Below are 24,265 nucleotides of genomic sequence, written 5' to 3' on the forward strand. Positions count from 1 at the left end.
ATTTTCTCTGGTGGTTGTTGCTGTTTATTTGCTCTGCTGCTGCTGCTGCTGCTGCGCTTTCCACGCTTTCCACAGCGCTCGTTCCAAAGGTAAATTGTATTTTAAGTTCTCAAACAAATGGCCACGAGGGAATGGAAACGGAGGAGGTGGTGACCCGATGTGGCAGCCATGTGGAGAGGAGACTGCCAGCAGTTTTATGGCAGCCGCGAGAGGGAAAGTCCGCCCCAACCGACCAACGACTGACTGAATTTTAATTAATTTGCGTCAAGGAATAAAGTGAAAATTGGAAATTGGCTTAGACTTAGTCTGCCTTCTGATCCCCGCCCCGAAGGCCAATGAAAAAGATGTGACACGTGTACGAAATTTCGCGAATATTGTGTGTGTGCGTGTGTTTTTTTTAAGGTGAACCAAAATGACATCGCCTTATGGATATAGCAAGCCCACCTTCATGATAACCGACCACACTCAGGATCCGTACCATCTGCAGCCAGGTGATGAAGACGATGACCTGGATGAGGATGAGGAGCGGCAATCGAAGCTGCAGGAGATCATCAGTTGGTTGCATTTGAATGCCAAGCATCGGAGCAAATGGTAAGTTCTGCCCATCAAGTATACGTCACGGGTGGCGCTTACTTCCATATAATGTATACGCCCCGTGGCGCCGCCCACTCGAAGTTTATGCTTTTTATTTGTTTGCTTCCGTTTTCTCATTAGCCTGACATTTAATTGTGGTCGTGGAGATGCTGGTGGACCCAAAACTTTTCCTTTTAATGTCTCTCTAAGCTCCTTAATAGCGGTCCATTGGTTGCCCTTTGTTTGTTTGTTTTTGGAAAGAAATCAATTTGCGTACATTTTATGGAATTTAAGACACTGAGAGCCGCAACAGATGGTCCCCATTGAGATTGATTACGATGTGTTTGATTTTTAGTTGGCTGAATAGACACAATAATAATGGTCAGACTAAATAATGAAAGCAAGCTATTCAGCAGAGTGATGAATGTGAATTCTTGTAACTGGGTACTTCATTTTTTCCACAAATTCGGATTGAAATTCCCTCCTAATTAAAATTTATCTTGTTTTTGTTTTGTCGGGTAATTTTCCTGCCAGACTTGTGGTTATAAAAAATGCCTGAGGCATTCTCAATAAGTTTCTTAATGTCATTCAGCTATTGTTGATCTGGACACAGGCTTTTAGACTTTGTGTGAATAATTCTAAGAATACTTGGCATTTACACATTTCCAGCTTAAGCCAATCTTTTGTTTTAGCATTTCACTTCTGGGAACTATCACTCGATATTGCTTGTTGATAATCAATAATGTAATACCTTGGACACGTGTGAATTAGCCAAAGTACAAAGAGACTGAGAAACTATTATTAATAAACAATGGAGAATAAATATAGACTTGCATTGCATTATATTATTTATAGTACTTGATTTCCGTTGGCAAATACGTGATTCAGCAGCCTCTGCAACTGTTTGTGATACTATTTTCTCTTTCTCATCTGGTTCATAATTAATGGCTCTATAAACAAGTGTCGTATTCAAATTAATGCACCCACTCCCACACACAAATAGCTAAGCGTTATCAGTGGAGTGGAAACCCAGTGTAACTAGAATTACAAACACTGTAGGTCCACAATTAAAAGTTCCGCCTTGTTAATTATCAATTTAAGGGAACACTTGAGATTGTAAATCACTGAGTTCTCTGGTTTATAACGCAGTTATACTCGGTTGCAATTGAGAGGGTGTGCATAAATATAAAGGGTGTTTGAGGAGCTATCAATGAATAAACAAAAAGATTATATGTTTGTAGTAGAACTAATAATAATTATGGTTTTAATATATATATGAGTATAAATATAATGTCTTTTAAACATTTTTCTCTACTACCTATAGTTTTTTGCGCACCCTGTAACCTTATGACATGTTCTTGACAAACAAAGCCGAAGCAAACCCAATTATATAAGCACTTGTTATTTACATAATTATTTTTTATTAACTCACACTGGGCATTCGCTGTCTCCAGTGAGTCTTGATAGAATCTAGAATCCATAAATTAATTTATGCATATAACTTGTAATTAATTTACATTTTTGCATTGGCTGACGGCATTTAATTACGTAAAATAAATTGATAGGAGCCTTCGGCAAATGACTATACATAGTTGATGGTAATTAAATTATATGGGAATGGGAATGGAAGTGGATATACAGAAAGGATTATAAGTGAAAAGTTGAAGGCTGCTTATTGTCCTCGGCAGTGACAGCTAAGCACTTTGATGTGGCTGGCCATTAACTTTGACTTTCCCACTCACATTAGAAAAGTGGTTCGGTAGACGGTCGGACATATAGAGAACCACGTGATCCCGACAGGAACATCAAACCCAAGTTTGGTGGTGCCATTGATGACATGACATGGCTGTAAGTCGGTCTGCGGTGGGCCACATGTGTGTAGTTTGCGGAAACTTGTCGTGGTTTCCGGTGGTGAGAGGAGGTGCCAATACCTATCCATGTACATGAGGGTTTTCCGCAAACTGTATTTTCCGTCAAACTGTAAATACTTTTCAGTTGCCAAGGGATGAGCTTAGGGGCTGCATATACATATATGTGTGTCTATGTACCTCCACTTCTTTGGGGGCCAACCTTTCCAGCACAATTGAGTGGAAATGAATTATGTATAAGTTGTTATTATAAGATGGGATTTACTTGATAATAGTTTAGCGATGTATGGAATTTTAAAGTGGCTTTGGCAGAGAATTATTAAATTGTAACATTTATATTAATGAATTTTTATCCTTAAAGATAATAAGTACCTAAGTAAAGGGAAAGTCGATATCTCCAATAAGCATGTGATACTAATTAACCCATATAATTTCATATCGACTGCACCCTTACCCCTTATTATTCAGATGGATAAGCCATAGAGACCTTGAGTTAAGACACTATTTTTATTGGAAATAGCACCGAGCTCAAAAAGCACACACCTTTTGCGTCTTCACTTTGAATATATGACCGTTCATCAGCATTATTATTATTATCATCGTTCTATTGAATGTGGGTGAGGAAAATGAAAATTGCGAAATAAAAGAACGTAAATATAAAGCTTTAAAGCCGCTCAAATGTCAAACTGTTCGTGACGAGAACTAGCATACACGAGTTCACTTTGTGCTCCTTGGAGTGGGTTTTTTTTGGTTTTATTCGCCGTTTCATTGTCAGTGGCATGGTTTTGGGTTTTGGTTTTGGATACTGGGATTGCGAACCGAAATCGAGAAAATTGAGATGGGGCTGAGCCCCATTAGAAGCTGTTTGCATGGCCCCCGTTTGATAAATTCGCCTTTTGTCTGCCCATACTGAAAATACAGATGATACTGAAATGTGGCACACACAAACGCATGCAAATCGGACTGCGCGTGGTCGTCTATATTCTCGGAATTGGAAGCTTCGCTGGGATTTATCATCTTTGGCCTATAAATAAACAAGCAGTCGGCCTTAAATTTGATAAAGCTGAGTTTTTTTTATCATTTTGCAGATTTTACTTTCGTTTTGAGGAAGTCTTAAAAGCTTTCGGCGAGATTCTAGACTTTGCATAACTATTTTTAGGTTTTATGACAAGTGTTTTTAATTTGTACTAATTGCTGGACCTGTTGTTTGTGCTGTGATTTCGGACGTGCCTGAGGAACAATAAATCCGGTGATTAATTTGATTATATTCTGATGTATCAATTATCAAGCTTAAGTTGGAGTAAACAGTTGATTAGATAGGGGGAATTAAAGATTAAATGAATCACAGACAATTTATCAAGTTAGGAAAATATTAGAGGAGTGTATTTTTGGTGTTTACAATAAGCATTGTAGATAATTGCATTATATAATTGCATTATAGAACTAGTAAAAATATTATATAATATAATATATAATTATAAATATAATCCTTAGGGGCTTTATTCAGATTTTATTTTAAATTTTAGGGTCTTTTGCAACATGCTACTAAAATATTTTTATACGATTCGTGAGAACTCAATAATAAAATGTAATTAAATAATAATACTTTAGAAGGCAAAACAAGCGTAATTATCATTGGAACCCCAAAGAAAGTGGCCTTGATCCTAAGTAAATAGACAAATATAATTGTTTTTAGCCGCCTTTCAGTCCAAGCGGCCTAAAAGCCCCAAGTTCAAGTTGTTGGCCACTGGAAAACGACCAATTCCAGCGGGGGCATTCAACAGCTATTGAAAGCTTGGGGTTCCATTCAATTGCCGGGGGTGCTTTCAATGCTTTCAATGCGCCATTCAACCGAAAACAGCTGCGACATCGGCGACGCACGAAGCGGCAACATCAGTATCGGTATCAGAGGCTATATAGCATCGGCGGCGGCATCGGATCGGAATCGGAATCGTCAGTAACCGGCTGAAATAACTAGGAACGCGGCACCGAGCCCGCAGATTTATTCAGTTTACAACTTTCGCTTGAAACGGACGTGCGACTTGGACCGGCAATCGCGTTCGAGTGGCTAACAATAGAGATACAAATAAATAATAATCAAATAGCTGAGTGCACAAATAACGCGTGCATATACAAAAGAAAAATTAAAATATATTTAAACCCAAAGTGAGCTTATAACTAAATTAGAATTTCTTACAAATAAAAAAGGAAAACCCCTAAAAGTTCAGGGTTGTGGCTGCGGCAGGTCGAGATGTACAAGAGATAAGAGCACACTTAATTATGGAAATTTTTCCATTGTTCCACGGGCAGTCGGCCCTATCCTGTTTCCAGTTTCTTATTACCTCAAGATAATTTTGCTCATTACGGGGGACCCAAAAAGAGCAATTTCTTAGCATTAAGCGTAGGTAATTAGTCTGCTTCTGCTTCGGACTTTCTGAATAATTGTCTAGCGTCTGGTGACTGCCATTCCTTTACACATATATATTAATTAAAGGGTTCCCCAGGATTCAACCACATTTTATATGTGGGAAATGCCCCATCTGGTATTTACCAAACCATGATTAAACATTCAAACTTTCGATGTCATGTGAACAGGTCCTTGATGAAAAAGAGGGCTATCAGTGGCCTGCAAATATTTCATAATTTATGGATGGCATTCAGAGTCGCACCTTTCCGTCCAACCCAATCAATAATTGACCACCGACAGGCCACGCAAATAAGTAATATATTTAGCTGGACAAATTGATTCATCAGCATAACATCATCGAAGGGTAAAATGAAAATGAAAACGGAAACGGAAACAGAAAGTAGTTCCAAAGAGCGCCTCCCCCAAAAAAGTAGGCAACACAAATGTTAGGACCCCAACGTGTCTAGCTTTTATGTTAGTTTTTAAAGCTTTGCAAACTTTTCTCGACACTCATTTTAAATATTCCTCCTAGTCGGGATATGAGTGAATGTGTACCGGCAAAACAAAAACCATCCGTCACTTTCCCCTGCCTAAAACAACATTTATGAGCTGGAGCCAAAAAAATGGCTTTTAAGGCAAACTCAAATACATTTTAAGTGATTGCTAGAGGCTTCTGAAAGTCCCAAACTTTTGGGGCGTTAAATTGCCAAAGGATGCGAAAAGTTTTACTGTCAACACATTGAAAAGTCTGTGCATTAAACCGTCGGGTTGAATTTACTTTCGAGTTCTGAGAGCATAATTATACTTGATTAAAAGCAATTAGTAATTAAGCAAATGTGAAACATGTGTAAATTCAGTGAAATTCCTTTTTTATGTTACGAGATATATCAGCCTGACCCGAATTTCCCAGAATATTTATTTATATTCCAACCCCAAACATAGACATAGATGGCTTATCCTCCTTGTTGACACACTTATGTGTCAGCAAACATTTTTTTTGCGAAATATATATAAATATTTCGCCCCCAAAACGCTGACATATCTTTGAACGCAATTTCCGCTTAACGCACAGGATATTTTCGGCACCATTTTATAGAAATGAGTCCTTGCCACGTGTGTGTTATTTGCATTTGACCTTTTTTACTAAGTCCCCCCGGATGGCCTGCCATAATTTGAAATGTGTTTTCGGACAGGCTTTTTAATTAGGGGGTCCTTCTAAATTGTTTAATGTATGAAAGCCTATGCCGACTAATTAGCAGCAACCACCATAATTAAATAGAACTTAATACCCAGATATAGTATATGGTAAACACATCGGAAATCAGCCGATGGAACGTGCTCCCTGGACCGCAGACGATGACGTACGTGATCATCCCTAGTCCCCTTTGGATTTTTGATGTTCCAACTGATTTGGCTGATAGATGAAACGAGGCCAAACGAATATTGATTCCCAATTAGGACGAATTCGATGGGGCCTGTCTATCACAGCGCCTATTTTCGTCACTCTGGACCCTAAATAATTAATCCCTGCCACGCGTGACGCAACCATGAACTTTTTATTTTCGGGGAAAACCAGCTGTTTATTTGTGTTTATCAATTTATTTACTAGCCAAGGGCCAACACGGCGTATGCGTGATTCGTTTATATGAAGCGGAGGCACAAAACCCTATACTACATCAAGATGTACAAGAGAAAGGCCTAAAGCCCATTAATAAAACACTTGTGATTTGCGATAATAATTAGTTCTAATAGATAAGGGTTAAATTCTAATCGAAACCCAAAGGCTTAAGTCAAAAACGCGTCTAGACGTCAGCGGCCTAATTAATTAAAAACGCTCTCAATTCGGTCAAAATTGCGCCCATTCGGGTTCACGCTGCGCCCAGCCCACCGCCCACTGCCACCCACCACCCACTGCCACCCACCAGCAACAACAACAACTATAAAAACCTCCACAACAACAACAAGAACAGCAGCAAGACGACGGACTCCGGCACAGTGGGTCAAACTGCCGCCTCAGCCACGATATCGCGGCGCCACAGTGGGAGTGGCAGTGGGCGTGAGAGTGGGCGTGGCAGGGTGCCCAGCATCCACAAGAAGCGCAAGAACATCTGGCCATTCAAGATGCGGGTGAAGGTGACCAAGCGCCTGTGGTTCCACCGACAGGCGTCCACCAAGAGCGACAGGTTCCCACAGCCAAAGTAAGTCCAAAGAGCAAAGTTCATTTAATAAAATATTACAGAAAACTTAAATAACTAGCTCTTTCAAAAATTTAAATAAATTAATATTACATATTGCCAGGAAAGTAATTAAAGAAAAACTTAAGATAATGCATACCCAAATACTTTACAATGCAACAGTGGCGGATCTAGAAATTTTTAAAGAAGATATCAACAAATACATAGTACATACTTAATACTTACCCAAAGGTGGGAGGATCTGTACAATAAATCCCTTTGATAAATTACCAGACTAAATAATGCTTTTTAATGAAGTAAATGAAGTTATTATTAAATCATTCATTATTTATTAGGGCTTTTAACGTTGCCAAAAGCAACAAAGTCACAGTAGCTACCTGTATATTATTTGTAAGCTTATCAAAGTAAGCCAAAGAGCAATGATAATAAATTATTTTCAATGGAAATACAGCCAGCAATATTCGAAATTAATTTAATCCTTTCAAAGGCAATAAATTTGTATTGAAGTCAAAAGCCAAAATAATAAACATTAAAAGGCTTATAGAGAGAAGCAACAGTTAAGCAGCTTATAATTGGAGCTAATATAATCAATTATTGAAATAATTAATTGAAACATTTTAAAGCTGCAAAACTTTGAAACAAATTTCATTCAATTAAAGTGAATAAAAATATATTTTTCAGATTATCTTCTTCCTTAAAATTAAAGAGTCAGCATATATTTTAGATATTTAAAAGCAGTTAAACACAAAATATTATCTGCTTGTAGTTGTAGTAAAATAATATTATTTCAAGATCATTACTTGAATTTTTCCCTGCTTAAAGCCTATTAAAGCAGGCATTTGTGGTATGGCTATGAGCTGGTGTGAGTCTAACACCCCCTTGTCTAAGTAGAAGTTATCCTTTGAACCTTTGCCATTACAAGATTGCGAGTCTCGGGCAAAGATGCCAAAGTTCATGAGGCGAAACCTGTTTTGCCTCACATCTGCTAATGCAGAATTCCCATACTCGTTGGTTTATATGTTTATATGGGCTTCTTATGTCTCGGCCAAGGGCACGTGCCTGAAACTCCCCAGGAGAGTGGGCCGGATGGCAGGATAGGAGGCTTTTCCGGTGCCCGTCTCGACCACAACATAAACATAAACATGTAATCGTGTACGAGTCTAATTTTCCCTTGAATGGCAGCAACATGTGTCGACCCAAAACGAGAAAAACAAAAAGAAATTAATGTCAGACATTTAATTTCCGCTTGCCCAAAAAACAAGGGACAAATGTGCAGAGTCTCGTTTCCGTTGCCATTAATGTTTCAATATGAAACACTTCATTGAATTGGGAAAATAAATTCGTGGGCATATTTCATAGAATCAGGTATAGGCATTCAGAAGAACCCATCAATCGGTCTGCCAAGTGAGGCGTGCTATTGGGTCCTCAAAAAGTGTCCTGGAAACGTGCCTGAAATTTGTCGATACTTCATTTTTGGAATGAGGTATACAAAAAGAAGGCCCAAGACAAATACTAATTAATTTGTTAGGCCAAATGACCGTTGGGAAAATCAACAAAGTCCAAAAACATACCGAAAACTGACTTCATTTTGCTGCTAAATTATTCCGCAATTAATTTTCAATTTGTTTGCCTTGTTATTTGTTTTTTGGGAGCTGCAGGATCTAAGCCAACTCTGCGTGTGCTTGATAAAAGCAACCGCTCATTGCTCATCCGCCCTGTGTTTTGGCGGGTGTTTTTTAAGTAAGCCATAAACACCGCCACCCCTTCTTAAATGTGGGTCAGCCAAAAGTAAAAATTCTTTCGCGTAACGCCAACTGCGACGACGACGACCTCGTCCAGCCAGCCAAGGTCAAATTCCGGCCCAGTCTCAGTCCTCAGATTCTGCATTGTTCTAAGCTCATTCAAAATGTGATTATGAACCCGGCCAGGATGTGTGCTTCTGAGATGTGACGACAGCGAGGGCCATAAACATGGCACATGAATAATTAAAACATTTAATGCCTAAATTGGGTTAGGGCACTGAAGTTGACATTTGCCATGAACGACAAAGAAAAGGTCGGAGGGGGTAAAAATAAAAAACCAGAGACTACATGCCAAAGTACTTTAAAATAATTAAATTGTACACACCATTTAAAGCTTTGTAAAGAATAAATTATAAGATATCAATCAGACATGACCTCACAACACTATACAATTCCCATAAATAACCACTTCCCTAGAAAAGATTAAATAAAATATGCCATAACTGCAGTTTGATTTACTCAATTATCATAGAGTAAGCGCTAAGTATGTGGAAATTAAAAATGCAAATGAATACAAGCTGGAAGTTTTGCTATGCCAACAATTTGCATACGACACTTGGCTGCAAGCTGAATGTTTCCCTAGGAAACCCACTCCCTCCCCCACTTTTTCCAGCCCTAGAAACACCCAAACACCCACTATTTAACCCTGTCCTTGGCGAAATGGCCATTCTCAGTCACAGTTCGATTTATGGAGGCGTCGTCGAAACGTGTGACTATGAGCCCATTAGGAACGTGTGCCATTCGCCACTCTGCCAAGCAGTTGTACTCCTCCAAGGGCCTCCAACCACGTCGCCAACTGACGCTTTTTCAATTAATTAACTCACATTTTTCGCTGCGGAAAAATACTCGCACGGCCGGCGAAAGATTTAACTTGCTAATCGAGGCCTGCCACCCTCCTCTCCTTGATTTAAAAATAAGACTTTAAGTCGCTCACATGCGAATCGCAAAAAGCCAAACGAAATACGACAAAAAAAATGCCGAGTGCAGAGCGGTTTCATGCTTTCAATTTTCTGGAAATTAATGAAGCGTGTCGCATTGAAAGCGCCACATGAATGACATGCCCACTGGCGAAAAGGGAAAGGGAGGGGTTTCACTGAGCGAAAAGTTGACCAACTCAGAATCTCTGTATATAGTTATAGAAAGGATTAAATAAATTTAGCTCCGATTAAAAAAAACTCTATTTAAATCAGTTGAAAAAATAAAATCAAGCCAGCACATATAGAAATATCTTTGAATTTAAACTAGAATAAGTTTACGAGCTCTTTATATAGATTTATACTAAGACTTAGTTAAATCTATCCCATATTGAAATTTAACTATATTTTAATTAGTTGAAATAATAATATCGAGTTAACACATTTAACATATACTGTGTTTATGCTATGCCTATTTCATGAAATCAATTCATGAATTGAGCAAATTTGTGTGTGCATAAACACCGTTTCATGAATACGATAATACACGAAAGTTGACTATGAATTCAGTCCGAAGTTACGAAATGCTGAGGCACATACTGTGTTTATGCTATGAATTTCATGCATTCTCCAATGCATGAAATTATAATAGCCCCTGTTTATACAACACAGACAAACTCATGAAATGATATTAGTAAAGCTGTCAAATTTTTCGAATTTGATATAGAGCTCTATAGAGTAGTAGGCTGTGAAGTAGGCTGTGCCTCAGCATTTCGTAAGTTGGGACTGAATTCATAGTCAACTTTCGTGTGTTATCGAATTCATGAAACGGTGTTTATGCACACACGAATTTGCTCATTTCATGAATTGATTTCATGAAATAGGCATAGCATAAACACAGTAACAGCCTACTTAACAGCCTACTACTTTAAAGAGCTCTATATCAAATTCAAATAATTTGACAGCTTTACTAATATGATTTCATGAATTTGTCTGCGTTGTATAAACAGGGGCTTTTTTAATTTCATGAGTTGGAGAATGCATGAAATTCATAGCATAAACATAGTAATAGAAGTATCTATGGACTTACTCATTTAAAGCATGGTAAGATAGTACGTCAAAATGTTTAATTATAAAAAGTCTTTATATTCTTTTTAAATCAGTTGAAAAAATTAAATCAAGCTAGCACATATGATATAGAAATTGAAACTAGAATAAGTTTACGAACTCTTTATATAATTTATACTAAACTTAGTTATTGAAACTTAACTATATTTTAATTGGTTGAAATAATAATATCGAGCTATCACACATAACATAAAAGTATCTAAGGACTTACTTATTTAAAACATGGTATGCTAGTAGGACAAAATGTTAAATTTTAAAAAGTCTCTATTGCATAATAATGGCCAAGATAAATAGGGTTTTTTTTAATGTTATTTTATTTATTTTGTAGATTTAGTAGAAATTGTAATATAAATATTTTTACCTGTGCATATATAATTCGAGTATGAAGTGGAAAGCTAAAATGGGAAGGACCGACAGAATGACCGACTGGATGAAATTACGTTTTTTTCGGGTCTTTAATTTCGTTATCAACCCAGTCGCACAATGACCTATATATAGACCCATCTCTCTCGATGCTCGGCTCCACATAAGTGTGTGTGAGTACCCGTATCTGTGTGAGTGCGGCTTACTTAAGCAAGTTTGAGTTGATTTAATATATATCCCAACATAAGAGGAAAGCCGTTTGATGAGCGCGTGTTCATTTAATTTATCAAACGGAAGAAGTGCGTGTTCTTTCAATTGCTTCGCCACTCACCCGCCTGAAATTTAATATTCTACCGAAATATTTACAAATCGACAAGCTATTTTTATGAACCTTTATCTTTATCTTATCTTTGCTCAATTTGTTTGAGCAAAATTAGTTTAAAAAGATTTTTTTATTTAGTTTTTGTTACTTGGTCAAAGTTTGAACTGTCAGATTTTTTCTGTATTTGCTAATCATAATTGCAGTGAATTGACAAGTGAATGAATAAATTGGTAAGAAGTAATTGCCTTGTCATTTACATGGAAACCATAAGCTTATTCAGCTTGAAATTAACAGCAATTAACAAAGTACAGTGGAATAAAAACAGCAATCAAATAAAAAGCACTACAATAAAATCTATTTCTAAGTCATTATTAATTTTAGTCGTAATATATAAATATATTTTTGGCAAAAACACGACTCTAAACTCTGTCTTACTCCCGGTAAATAAGTTATTAATGGGCTAATTTCCTTAACTTACTGGCCACAAAATAAATGTATTTTTAGTGTAGAGGTAGCCCTGCCACCTGTCAAACGTATAGCGAATTAATCCAATTGTGGGATTGAATAGCACTCTCTGAAAAACAAAATCCAATCGGGCCCAGACGGGGCGTGCCCCATCGGCTATTAGCTTTTTTTGCGTTGGAAGTGCGCACATTGCGCTAAACGCTTCAGTTTTCCTTCGATTTATGCTTCTTTTTCGATTCGATTTCAAGGCCAGGGGCTCTGTTAACCTGAAACCACCGAGTTGGCACTCTCGTTTCAATTAAATTGCATTTCACTCGGCCACGGCAAACACTTGTGGCAGCTTGGTCAACACGGGTGCGATATAAAGTGGTTATGGTATGGTATAGTGCGCTCTATTCTTCATGCTTGGAGACCTTTTTCATTAGCCCCAGCTGCCAAATGGCTATCATTAGTTGGCTGGCGGTGTCAGATTGCAATTGTGGCCCTGGACTGGCTTGATTTTCTAATCTATAGAGGGAAAAGTATTACATTACCCCTGTCGCATTATGCAAACTTGGCAAGCCGAGCACACCTGTGACGTCAGTGAGTCAGCAGCAGCAGCAGCAGCAAGTGGATTCTGTTGAGTTGGCCAAAAAAAAAAGTACCTTAAGCTTAAAATACTTTCTGCTTATTCGACAGATACTTTTCGTTTCGTGTGATATGCGTCTGCCAAAAGTTTTGACAGGCGCCATCTCCCTCGGGTGCCTTTCAATTACTGGGATATACATTTTGCAAAAACGAATACGCTTTGAATTTTGCATCACGTGGGGGCGTACGGATTTGGCTCAATTTCACAAAATTCGCCCACGAAATTTGCATGCGAATTGAAGGCACCCTTGAACTCCAAGGCCTCGCGAAGCACCCGCTGAATACGCCTTCAATTTAGGCGGTCTACGGGTATTTCATAATTCGCAGAGCAGCTCCAGCTCCTTAACAGAATAATTGAACCTCGAGCAGCTGATTCCCCGCCAAATTGCAGAATAAACCTATAGTATACTATACAGTGTATGTACTGCAAACGACTCGGGTTCATAGCTCATCTCGTGTCATAAAATCGTTTAAAACGAGCGGAACAAATTGATGAAAATTGTATCGGGTTGCGGCTTAAAATAGAATTTATAATTGGAACTAAGTATATGAAGTGAGATTAAAGTGCCATATTTTCGGACTTATATTCTATATTTGTATAGTTTATAAATTGAATTTAATGTAAGAAAGATTACAAACCCGTATTTATATTAAATGTGTAGTATATTAAATTCATGTTGCCCTATAATAGGAATACATTTGTTGTATTAAATTTAACCCAAATGTAAGGAACCATTTTTATTTAAGATGCTTATGGAACATTGATATGATCATCTTAAGAAAGTACGTATCTTAAGCCTGGCTAAGGAATACTGCTTATCAGAAGATAAAGATCATGATCATCTGTGATAACTAATTAAAATGGGAACTAAAAAGGATTTCCATATGGTTTTAGTATACCAAGGTTCTTAACTCCCGAATAAACTATGCGTAGCGCAAAGCAAGATCAAAAGCATCGCAGAACAACTGTCAAATGTGATAAATCAAGTGTAATTGAAAGAAGTGCAAATAAGCCAACGCCAACAGCAATAACAACAATGACGGAAGAGAGCGGAAAAGTAAACACTGAGCGATAGAGAGGGTTCTCAGCGAGGCCGAAAATGAAGAACCCCCGCAGTGGGTGGCAGGGGTGAAGAGCCTATGCTCGGGTTAGGCTGCACACAAAAATTGCACTCAAAAAAAATCCAACAATAATAGCATCATTAAAATCATTAAATCATACATTTAGGAATGCATTTTTTATTAATTCTTAAAATTTTGCTTTTCTGATACTGCTTATTTTTGTCTTTAGATATTAAACGGTTGTAATCGAACTCGGGACCGTTGTGCTGGTGTTGAAAGTTAACATTTTGCTCTTTCTGATACTGCTTATTTGTGTCCTTAGATATTTAAGGGCTGTAATCGAACTCAGGACCTTTGTGCTGGAGTTTAAAGTTGACATTTTGCTCTTTCTGATACTGCTTATTCATGTCTTTAGATATTTATCGGCTGTAATCGAACTCGGGATCTTTGTGCTGGAGCTTAAAGTTGACATTTTGCTCTTTCTGATACTGCCTTTTTTTGTCTTTAGATATTTAACGGCTGTAATCGAACTCAGGGCCTTTGTGCAGGAGTTTAAAGTTTTACTTACTAAGCCAAGCAATTCAAGTAAACTTGATGAATATATTTTTTTTTAGTTCCCACCCATTTTTAGAAAATAATTTCTGAGAATTACATTTTAATTATTTAATTGATGAAAATTTTTTTATATTTATTTTTAAATATTTATGATTTTAAATTCTTTTGTTCTTTTTTCAAAAGAAACTATTTCTTGAATTAAATTTTTATTGTGAAACTGGTTAATTGAGGGGTCCATTTTTTGGAGTGTCGGAAAGATGGATCGGTCGAGTTAGCTGTTGGGTTTTGAGTGCACTTGCAGTGGCCGCAGAGAAAGCATAAATGCGAATAATGAGCAAAGCGCGGCCAGCGAGAGATAACTGATGATGATGATGGAAAGCGAATGTGAATATCAGGAAATTTTATTTTATTTGAGCTCTTCTTGTTTACCTTCTTTTTTGCCGCGCTGCTTCGCGGCTGCGACTGCGACGCCGCTGCGACTGCGACTGCATTAAAACCTACAAAATAGGGTAAAAAACTGGGGACGACAGTTAGTAACGCTTGAGCTTTCGACCGCATATATACGCCCGATCCGAGTCACGATCGGCGGCAACAAATAAAGCACCGAAAAGGGCACGCGACCATAAAGAGCGCAGTTCAGCAGTCACTCGAGCTGCAACAAGTGGTCAAGGCAACGCGATCCCGCTATTTAATTAAAGATCGGCTCTCTGCCTCGATTTTTCCCCATTATCCCAGCGTCGAAAAAAATATGCGATTAACAAAGGAAATTTCATATTTTCCCCGGCTTTTATATTAAAGCACTTCGCGAGTGCAATTTACGTAATAGAACGCTTTTTTTCGCGGATATACCTGTCGAGTGTCGAATTTCCCGAAACCCCTGAACTTTTTCTTTCGTTTCCCGTCTAAGTATGGCCTACAACTACAACAACAGCTCCGAGGACAACGCATACGAGGATGAGTATGTGTCCCGAGGGGGGATTAAAATGAATTGTGTTCTAGCCCTTAAGGAGCCTGTCATCGGTTTTGATGTGCTCACCTCCCTGCAGATAAAGAAATTTGCCATAAAAATACATCAAATTTGAATTCAAAATATTTAATATCCAATTTTTCGTTTTCTTAATAATAGAATTCGCTTGAATAGATACAGAATTACATTTTTCCGGATAATGTAGGCTCTTTCCCTTGCCAAGTGACTTAAAAATATTTGTTATACGTTTTCTATCTATGTATAATATAAAAGGAAAACCGACAAATTGTCGGGAACTTCAGTCGAGCGGAAAACTCATTTGGCTCCTGCTAATGATAGGAGGTCTATCCTATATACAGGATACCCGTGTTTGTGGGTGTCTCTTGGCTAAAAGTGAATCAATCTTTGACACGGACACTTGTCTTCACTTCAGCGGATGAAAGCCGTGACATAAAGTAGCTGTTCAGAGTATTAAGAGCCATCAACAAAATCATTTAATCATTGCGTTGAGGAGACGCCAATCTGCTTGAGGCCCTGCTCTTTGAGCTGGGTGAAAATTAATTTCGTGCTCTGAGAAAATTTCCACAAACATTACTTTATTAAACCTGAGAGCCCTTTTGGGGGGCTAAATGAGTTTCAAATCTGTTTGATTCCAGCTGTAAGCAACAAATTTTTTTAATAATCCATACCTCAAGTAATAATATATTACACAGCAGGTAAAAAGGGGTGCTTTTATAACATGGCATTGCATCCTAACAACTTAAACAGTGAAATATAACATTAGTAATTAGCAAAAACAACTGGTTAAGAACAGTTTTCAATTAGGGTTCCTAGAAATCCCTTCTTTGGCACACCCATCCACACATGCTTTCAGTTCACCTCATCACATGAGGCAATCAAAGATCTCATGACTTATGAACGAGCTGCGAAAACCAGAGCTGTCTAAGCTGAGTAACGCAATTGAGGCAAGTTCAAGCTGAAATGTCTGTTTTGCTATACTATATGGCTGCTATATAAAGTCGTATGTATATACTTATGTATGATAGTATGGGCTCGGTGCAGAAAATCAGTGTCAGCATTACTTTGGCGGTCTTGTCTTTGTTTCTGATTTTGTTTCTGTTTATGACATGACTACATCGCGTCCGTCCATCGCGAAAGCTAATTGAAATTTAAGTAAATATAATTTATGACTTATTTCGAGCACTTTTCATCGTTCTAACGCAGGCCTAAGTAAATTTAGTCAAGCCGACTGAATTAAGATTTGTGTGCCCACTTGAATCAAGTGCACAAATTGCATTTATTTAGCCCGCACACGTGATGCGATTCCCAATGCACTCCCACTGTATTTACGGAGAAACCTTCTCCAAATCGACTTGCCGGTCCTCAGCTGCTTGGATCCCAGTAATTATGGCAAAGAGTCATTAAACTCGCATTTCAAATGGAAATGGAACTCAGGCTGAAAACAATATTTTATTGCCAGTGGAAATAGACATCTTTCTTTGGTCTGATGGGTTTTCCTCTGATAACGACCTTAAAGCGCTTCTGACTTATAAAGCTTGTCGGATTGCCTGGCATTGCGCTTTAATTTAGCTCGGGTTCTGCGAGATTCTTTGACAAATCTAAAAATCTGTATTGAAGATAGCTTGACTTTGAACTCGGTCAGTTTGTGTGGAAATTAGAATAAGAATTGCTATCATTTTTAGTTATCTTGTGGACTATGTGACGTGCGGAACGTTGCTTTTGGGTGCCCCATTATAATATTTTTAGTAATAAAAACTAAATGACTTTAGAATGAATCATACATTCAGAAGTAGAAGCTTTGATATAAACATAAGAACATTCTTTATACCATAACTATCTCATCTCATAAGTCGTTGTCTTATCAATTGCTCTTCCCATTGAATGTAAAAGATTGAATAATCTTCTTAGCAAATGGGTTTTTCAAATCTTCTTAAACTCATTTGTGTCAACCAACTCGCCAAATAAATTTACTCAAATCTGATTTTATTGCAAGTTTCCTAAAAACCCTTTTACATTTGTTGTCAGTCACAATCCTGGCTAAGAAGATTTTCATTCACTTTCCTAACCACAAGTGAATTTCCACTTCATGTAGCACAAGCTGAGACCCTCGTGAAACCCCTTTTTGGGGTAAACAACTTCGATTTAAAGTCTTTATAAGAGTCAAATCAAATAAATACAAATTGTGGCACGCACGAGCTGAGGAAACAAAATCGTATAGGAGGAGAAAAATCAATATGGATGTGCTAAAGAATTTATTGAATGTTTTTTTGGGCAAGGCGGCGGAATGAGCCACGCCCCCTATACTGTTCCCTATACCTGAACAAACAAATTCCAAAACACAAGTCGTGGTAATCTTATTAAATCTTTATTCTCTGCTTATTTCTTCTCTCTTTTTCGGTGGTGCGTTTCATTGGTCCCTCATGGGTAACAAAAATCCTGCTCCTTCGCATCCTGCTCCTGGTTCTTCTGTATTTTCTGGTCCACATCCACATCCACACATGCAGCGAAGTAACAGAAGGTGCCTTACAAGTCTGGCGAACTCTGCCGGAGCGCATTCGTCAGGATCCCAGTCTAGCGTCCTTTCGCCAGGAGCACGAACGTCTACATGGCGGTAAGTTTGGTCTGGGCATCCTCATCCTGGCCCCCCGGATCACATAATTTCCCGTTTTTTATGCCTGGCTGTTGCTACCTTTTTATTGCCGTAATTATTGCTGAATTTTTTATTGCCATTTGCGTTGGCGTTGCCATTGACATTGGAAATTGTCCGGTCTTTTTTTGTTTTCCCTGATTTGCATACCAAAAACTTAAGTCCAAGCATATCTTCAATTGTTTTGATAGACCCACTATTCGGGGCTTAGAAAATTATGATAATGCCAGGGTTACAGTCTTTTTCCGGCATATGATGTCACTGCTCAAGTGGACATTATCCATGTTAGGTTCCTCAAATTAGAGGGCTCAGGGAAAGAAGATTGTTTTCTTCAAATAATCTACTACATTATTTTGCGCTTTTGGGTTATATTTCGTACCAAATTATACAGTAAATTTCCTTTTCATTTAAATAATTTTTGAGTAATGACAAGATAATTTCATAACATCAAAAATGGGAGTATTTACGTTATAACAGAAGGCAATCCCACATCAAAGCCTAAAGTAGTTCGTAATCCCAGGGGCTGAATTAGCTGTCCGGAACCTTCGAGTTCCTAATGCGTCCTTTTCCGCATCCTTGTCTCCAGCCATCAGTCAGTTGGCCAATGTGTCCCCCAGCTCTCTCATGGCCATTTATGGGTATTTATAGCCTCGACTGGGCCAATAAAATAATGCCATCACGTGGCAGGTGATGGCTGGGCCAAGTTAAGTTAATTCCCGACCAAAGTCGCCACAGTTGCCCGCCAGTTGTCCTTCCGCGTGGAGTGAATGAGTAAATTTTCGCACAAATATTTGCCAGTTCCAAGGCAGGGTTAGGTCATCCGAAACCAGAAAGGTCATCATTGAAAAACTATTTTTAATTAAATCCATACAGATGTGGATCCCTTGCAAGCGGAGGAGTCGGAGGTTCGGGTGCAGAATGGACACCACGAGGAGACGGCCCTGGCCAACCAGGCCTTCACACAGATCGGGATAAATGTGACGAACGAGGCGGGTCAGGTGCGAGTGCTCGACGGCAGGTTCGTAGTTCTGTGACCCTCGATTGTCAGTTACGTAATTAGTGCAACCAGTTTTCTGTGATTCCCCGTGCCCATTTGCAGGGACCTGGAGAACAACAATGACGATCAACATGACGAGGCCGAACCGCATGCCAAAAGTTTGGTGGGTATACCTATTAGTAACTACACAGAGAAACAAATCGATAAGATATGATGATAATTTTTATGATATTTAGTATCATTTCTATCTAAATACGAGGCGTATCACTTCGATATGTTCGCTATCTTGCTTTTTACTCTCTTTTTTCATTTCGGAGAGTTTTGAATGTTGCTGTCTCGTTCTTACAGAGAGTATTTTTAGACGCTTTCTCGCTCTTTTTTCTCTTTTTCGATTTGAGAGAATTTTCAAAGAGAGAAAACTTATATATAATACATTTATTATCGAATGTATAATATCCCTATATGGTAACTTTTCTTTGTATTAATATATTCATATAAATCGTATAATTTTATCTTCCAGATCCGAAAGTATCTCATCTGGTTCAAAATAGCCATTTTATTGGTGGTCTGGTGCGTCTTCACCGCCTTCCTAATGTCCAACAACGAGCATGTGGACCAGCTGAGCCTCATAAGTGTTCCTAGGAATAGCTCTCCAAGAGGTGAGTAAAACTCAGAGGTTATAAAAGGTCTTAGAAAACTAATAGGTACACCTCCTATCCCCCAGTATTTCCCATCACCACTTCCAGTCTGCAAAGGATCGGCTTGGGCCTACGAGGACCTTTCCGGCTGCAGGAGAACGAGCTGGCCATCAACGAGAGTGTTCCACTGCCCCTGCTCCAGGTGATGGTGATGCGCAGCTATTACGATGGAGATGGCATGGAGATCTACATCGAGAATGCCAGCCAAGTGTGGCAACTGGACGTGGTATACCCCGATCTGATCGATGCCACCAAGGATACGAAGAAGAAGCGCACCTTCGAGCTGAGTCCCATAGATCCCTTGTGGTTGGCCCAGGCTAATCGCACGGAGCTGAGCTTTGAGTTCACCAGCAGCATCGAGGGGGAACTACCGCTCCAGTTGAATGTGGATGAGTCCCCTATCTATAAGAGAGATGGTGTGATCTATGCAGCTGTGGTCCTCTGTGGTCTATATGTTATGATCATCTGGGAGATTGTGAATCGAACATTTGCTGCCATCATTGCGTCCACCCTATCAGTTGGAATACTGGCTGCACTGAACTCACGACCCTCGATGGCCACCATCATGGGTTGGATCGATGTGGAGACGCTGCTGCTGCTCTTCGGAATGATGATCCTGGTGGCCATTCTCTCGGAGACCGGCGTCTTTGACTATCTGGCTGTGTATGCCTACAAGATAACCAACGGACACGTCTGGCCATTGATCAACTGCCTGTGCCTGTTCACAGCAGTCCTATCGTCCTTCCTGGACAATGTGACCACTGTATTACTGATGACCCCGGTGACGATACGACTCTGCGAGGTCATGTGCCTCAATCCGGTGCCCATACTCATGTGCATGGTCATCTACTCGAACATCGGCGGTGCACTGACTCCCGTGGGGGATCCGCCCAATGTCATCATTGCCTCGAATAGCTACATATCCAAGAATGTAAGATATCTTTGGGGCTTATTATTATAGTAGGGATTCCGTATTACAATATCTTATTTCCCCAGGGCGTCAACTTCGCTGTCTTCACTCTGCACATGTTGCCCGGAGTTCTTCTGGTGATGGTGCAGACCTATATCCAGTTGCGCTTCAAATTCCGCAACATCAGTGATCTGCAGTTCAAGGACTCGCCGGAAGTGGAGGAACTGCGTCACGAGATCCACGTGTGGAAGCGAGCGGCAGCCAGTCTGTCTGCCTACTCAAAGGATGAGGAACTGGTGCGACAGACACTGATGAAAAAGGTCAACCGATTGAAGAGAAGCCTTAAGAAGCGCATGACGGCGGTCATAGAACCAGCACCCAATTACCAGCAAACTTTGGCCAATCTTCAAGCAAAGGTAGGGGGTTTCTACAACCAGAAAACTTTAGAACGAAAAAATTCGAAATCATATAGTTTACCTGCTATAAGAGATATAAGAGAGCGATTTAAGGCGATTTTTGAAGGCGTCCCCTCACTTTTTTGAGAGTAAAAGTTCTTGAAATCAAGACGAAAATGCTCTTGATTGTGTTGAGAATGAATCGAGCTTGGCTCACTTTTGAGTTCAAAGACCTTTTTTTTTCTTTTTCTGATTCAAATTTTTTTATTTTATATTTTTTCAGTACCCCATTCGCAACAAGCCGTTGCTGATCAAGTGCTCCGCTGCCTTGCTCTTTGTGATCAGTTTGTTCTTTTTGCACTCGGTTCCGGAACTGCAAAGGTTATCTTTGGGCTGGACCGCCCTGTTGGGTGCCATATTCCTGATAATTCTGGCGGATATCGAGGACATGGAGGCCATACTGGCTCGTGTGGAATGGTCGACGTTGCTCTTCTTCGCAGCTCTGTTCATCCTCATGGAGGCTCTGACGGAACTGGGTCTGATTGAGTGGATCGGCAACATGACGGAGGGCATTATCCTGGGAGTGGGCGAGGACCGGCGACTGATGGTGGCCATTTTGATAATACTTTGGGTGAGTTTTTAACGGATTTTCATTTTAATTTTATTATATAAATACTATATTATTTTTCTTAAGGTTTCTGCTGTGGCCTCGGCTTTTGTGGACAACATCCCGCTGACTACGATGATGGTAAAGATTACCATATCCTTGGCGCAGAACAGCACCTTGAATCTGCCGCTGCAGCCTTTGGTTTGGGCCCTGGCCCTGGGAGCCTGTTTAGGAGGTGGGTTGAGATGGTATATTGTAAAATATTTCAGATAATATAGGGATTTCTCTTTCCCAGGCAATGGCACTCTGATTGGAGCCTCGGCCAATGTGGTTTGTGCGGGAGTGGCCGAGCAGCATGGCTACAAGTTCACCTTCCTGCAGTTCTTCAAGTAGGTTTTGGAAGGTCCTCCGTAAAAAGGATTACCCATTAATTTAGTATGTTTTCTTGATCCCCCACAGAGTTGGCTTTCCCATCATGATCGGCAGCATTATAGTCACCACGGGCTATCTGCTCGTTTCGCACTCGCTGTTCGCGTGGCATTGATGAAGGGCCCCCATCTAGGAGTTGACTGTGTCGATTCGCAACAAGGCGCACTTTACCTCGTTACCTAACGGACAGAAACTGTTCCAGATGCCACACTCATCCGGTTTTCGAACCCATCAGAACAGCACCAAGCTGGAGAGGAATCAGCATCTTATGCGCTGGCCATAAGTGTTGGTTCTGAATGCCAACCAAAAAACCCACACAGAAAAACAGAAACGAAGAATATTACATAAAAATACATTTATTTTTACACATCGTTGTTAGTGTAGTGTGTAGTATGGATAACAAAACAAAGAACAACAATTAAGAGAATTAAAATAAATATAAATTAATTATTTACAATTAATAATGTCGCTGAACTGTGAAACAATTGTTAAATGTTAAATGTATGAATACGAATTAAATAAAAACGAAACAAATAAAATATTTATTAAATTTTTTATCAGGGGAGAAAACAGAAAATTTTATTTCAGGTTTATATTATAAATATTAAAAACAAGAAAGGAAGTTAGCTTCGGCAAGCCGAAGCTTATATACCCTTGCAGCTATAATTATTAAATTTAAAAACACAAAAAATGATATTCCCAATAGTATAAGATAATATGTCAAAAAACACCGAAGCTATAATTTGTTTCATATTATTTTCCTACCAATTTTCCGATCGTTCCTATGGCAGCTATATGATATAGTCGTCCGATTTTGATAAAATGAAATTCGAAATTCAGAACTAATTAAAAAATGTTATTTCCAAGCGTAGGAGGTTATATGTTAAAAAACACCGAAGCTATAATTTGTTTCATATTATTTTCCTACCAATTTTCCGATCGTTCCTATGGCAGCTATATGACATAGTCGTCCGATTTTGATAAAATTTAATTCGAAATTCAGAACTTATTAAAAAATGTTATTTCCAAGCGTTGGAGGTTATATGTTGAAAAACACCGAAGCTATAATTTTTTTCATATTATTTTTCCACAAATTTTCCGATCGTTCCTATGGCAGCTATATGATATAGTTGTCCGATTTCGATAAAATTTAATTCAAAATTCAAAATTATTTAAAAATTGTTATTTCCAAGCTTAGGAGTTTATATGCTAAAAAACACCAAAGATATAATTTTTTTTCATTTTTTTGTCCGATTATTCCTATGGGAGCTATAAGATATAGTTGTCCGATCCGGCTGGTTCCGACTTATATACTACCTGCAAAAGATATAAGACTTTTGGGAAAGTTTCAGCCCGATAGCTTTAAAACTGAGAGACTAGTTTGCGTAGAAACGGACGGACAGACGGACAGACGGACAGACGGACAGACGGACATGGCTAGATCGACTGGTCTAGTCATGCTGATCAAGAATATATATACTTTATGGGGTCGGAAACGTCTCCTTCACTGCGTTGCAAACTTCTGACTGAAATCAATATACCCTCTGCAAGGGTATAAAAATGTCGTGCCTTTTGGTTTAAAATTTAAGACACAAGTCAGCTTTATATGTTCTTGTCAAAAGTATTTATTGGCTGGATTTTATGCTTGCCTTATAAAAACGTAATAAATTCTCAATGTGTAGGAGGCAAATGTGTTTTAGCTAATGAGGCCAATGCTTTAAAGTGAATTCATAAATTTAACTACCTACATATATCTCAATGAAATTAAATTTTTTTTAAATGCCAAAAAGAATGCAACAAGATGTGTAATAACAGTAAAATATACTTTAAGCCAGCCCAGAAGCTTGCAATATTTAAATAAATATTATTAAATAAATATTATTTTTCAAAAAAACTATTACTTAATGTCTGCCAGTATGGAATACTCTTTAACTAAGCAAAGAAAAATACATCCCCTACTAATAACTCACGCTTATGAGCCATTCATTTAACGCTTGAAGACTTTTTGTTCATGTGTCAATACCATTTCCACTTTTCTTAGTTGACTTTTATGAATTTTTGCAGACTTACAATTGCAAAGCAAACAATTGAAAGAGAGGCGAGGGCCCAGACATTTCATTACTATGGCAATTATGCAGACGCAGTTTTCCAAACTATTTGCACTTCATGCATTGACCGCTTCAGCTTGTTTATTTTTCGAGAGGGCATAAGTTTTCGGCACTCTGAGAAAACGTTTTAAATGTTTGAGAATCATTTGATTTTATATTTAAGATTTACATGAAATATAAAAACCAAAATTGTATTATTAGATTT

The 24,265-nt window shown here is 38.7% G+C and overlaps 1 protein-coding gene across 3 annotated transcripts; it reads left to right on the plus strand.

Moving 5' to 3' along the window:
- Nucleotides 1–209: 209 nt before the first annotated feature.
- Nucleotides 210–22,361, plus strand: LOC119546294 (P protein). 3 transcript variants are annotated; one of them, XM_037852477.1, is made up of 12 exons: nucleotides 4,453–4,607; nucleotides 6,458–7,046; nucleotides 17,774–17,880; nucleotides 18,790–18,934; nucleotides 19,016–19,076; nucleotides 19,434–19,572; nucleotides 19,638–20,542; nucleotides 20,608–20,937; nucleotides 21,200–21,547; nucleotides 21,611–21,758; nucleotides 21,819–21,912; nucleotides 21,983–22,361. In XM_037852477.1, exons 2-12 carry the CDS (start codon nucleotides 6,970–6,972, stop codon nucleotides 22,065–22,067), a joined length of 2,439 nt encoding a protein of 812 aa, XP_037708405.1. In that variant the 5' UTR covers nucleotides 4,453–4,607; nucleotides 6,458–6,969; the 3' UTR covers nucleotides 22,068–22,361. The 3 variants fall into 3 exon arrangements, with proteins under 3 accessions (XP_037708403.1, XP_037708405.1, XP_037708406.1); XM_037852475.1 differs by lacking the exons at nucleotides 4,453–4,607; nucleotides 6,458–7,046 and adding an exon at nucleotides 210–591; XM_037852478.1 differs by lacking the exons at nucleotides 4,453–4,607; nucleotides 6,458–7,046 and adding an exon at nucleotides 14,828–15,239.
- The last annotated feature ends 1,904 nt before the right edge of the window (nucleotides 22,362–24,265 follow it).

This window comes from Drosophila subpulchrella, chromosome 2L (genome assembly GCF_014743375.2).
Source record: "Drosophila subpulchrella strain 33 F10 #4 breed RU33 chromosome 2L, RU_Dsub_v1.1 Primary Assembly, whole genome shotgun sequence".
In the NCBI taxonomy this organism is placed as follows: Eukaryota; Metazoa; Arthropoda; class Insecta; order Diptera; family Drosophilidae; genus Drosophila; species Drosophila subpulchrella.

Bases quoted from the DNA above. Each gene is read 5' to 3' on its own strand.
- LOC119546294 (XM_037852475.1), top strand. From the start codon at position 413: ATGACATCGCCTTATGGATATAGCAAGCCCACCTTCATGATAACCGAC. The intron at 19,077-19,433 runs GTGGGTATACCT...TTTATCTTCCAG, and splicing joins AACCGCATGCCAAAAGTTTG to ATCCGAAAGTATCTCATCTG. The intron at 20,938-21,199 runs GTAGGGGGTTTC...ATATTTTTTCAG, and splicing joins TGGCCAATCTTCAAGCAAAG to TACCCCATTCGCAACAAGCC.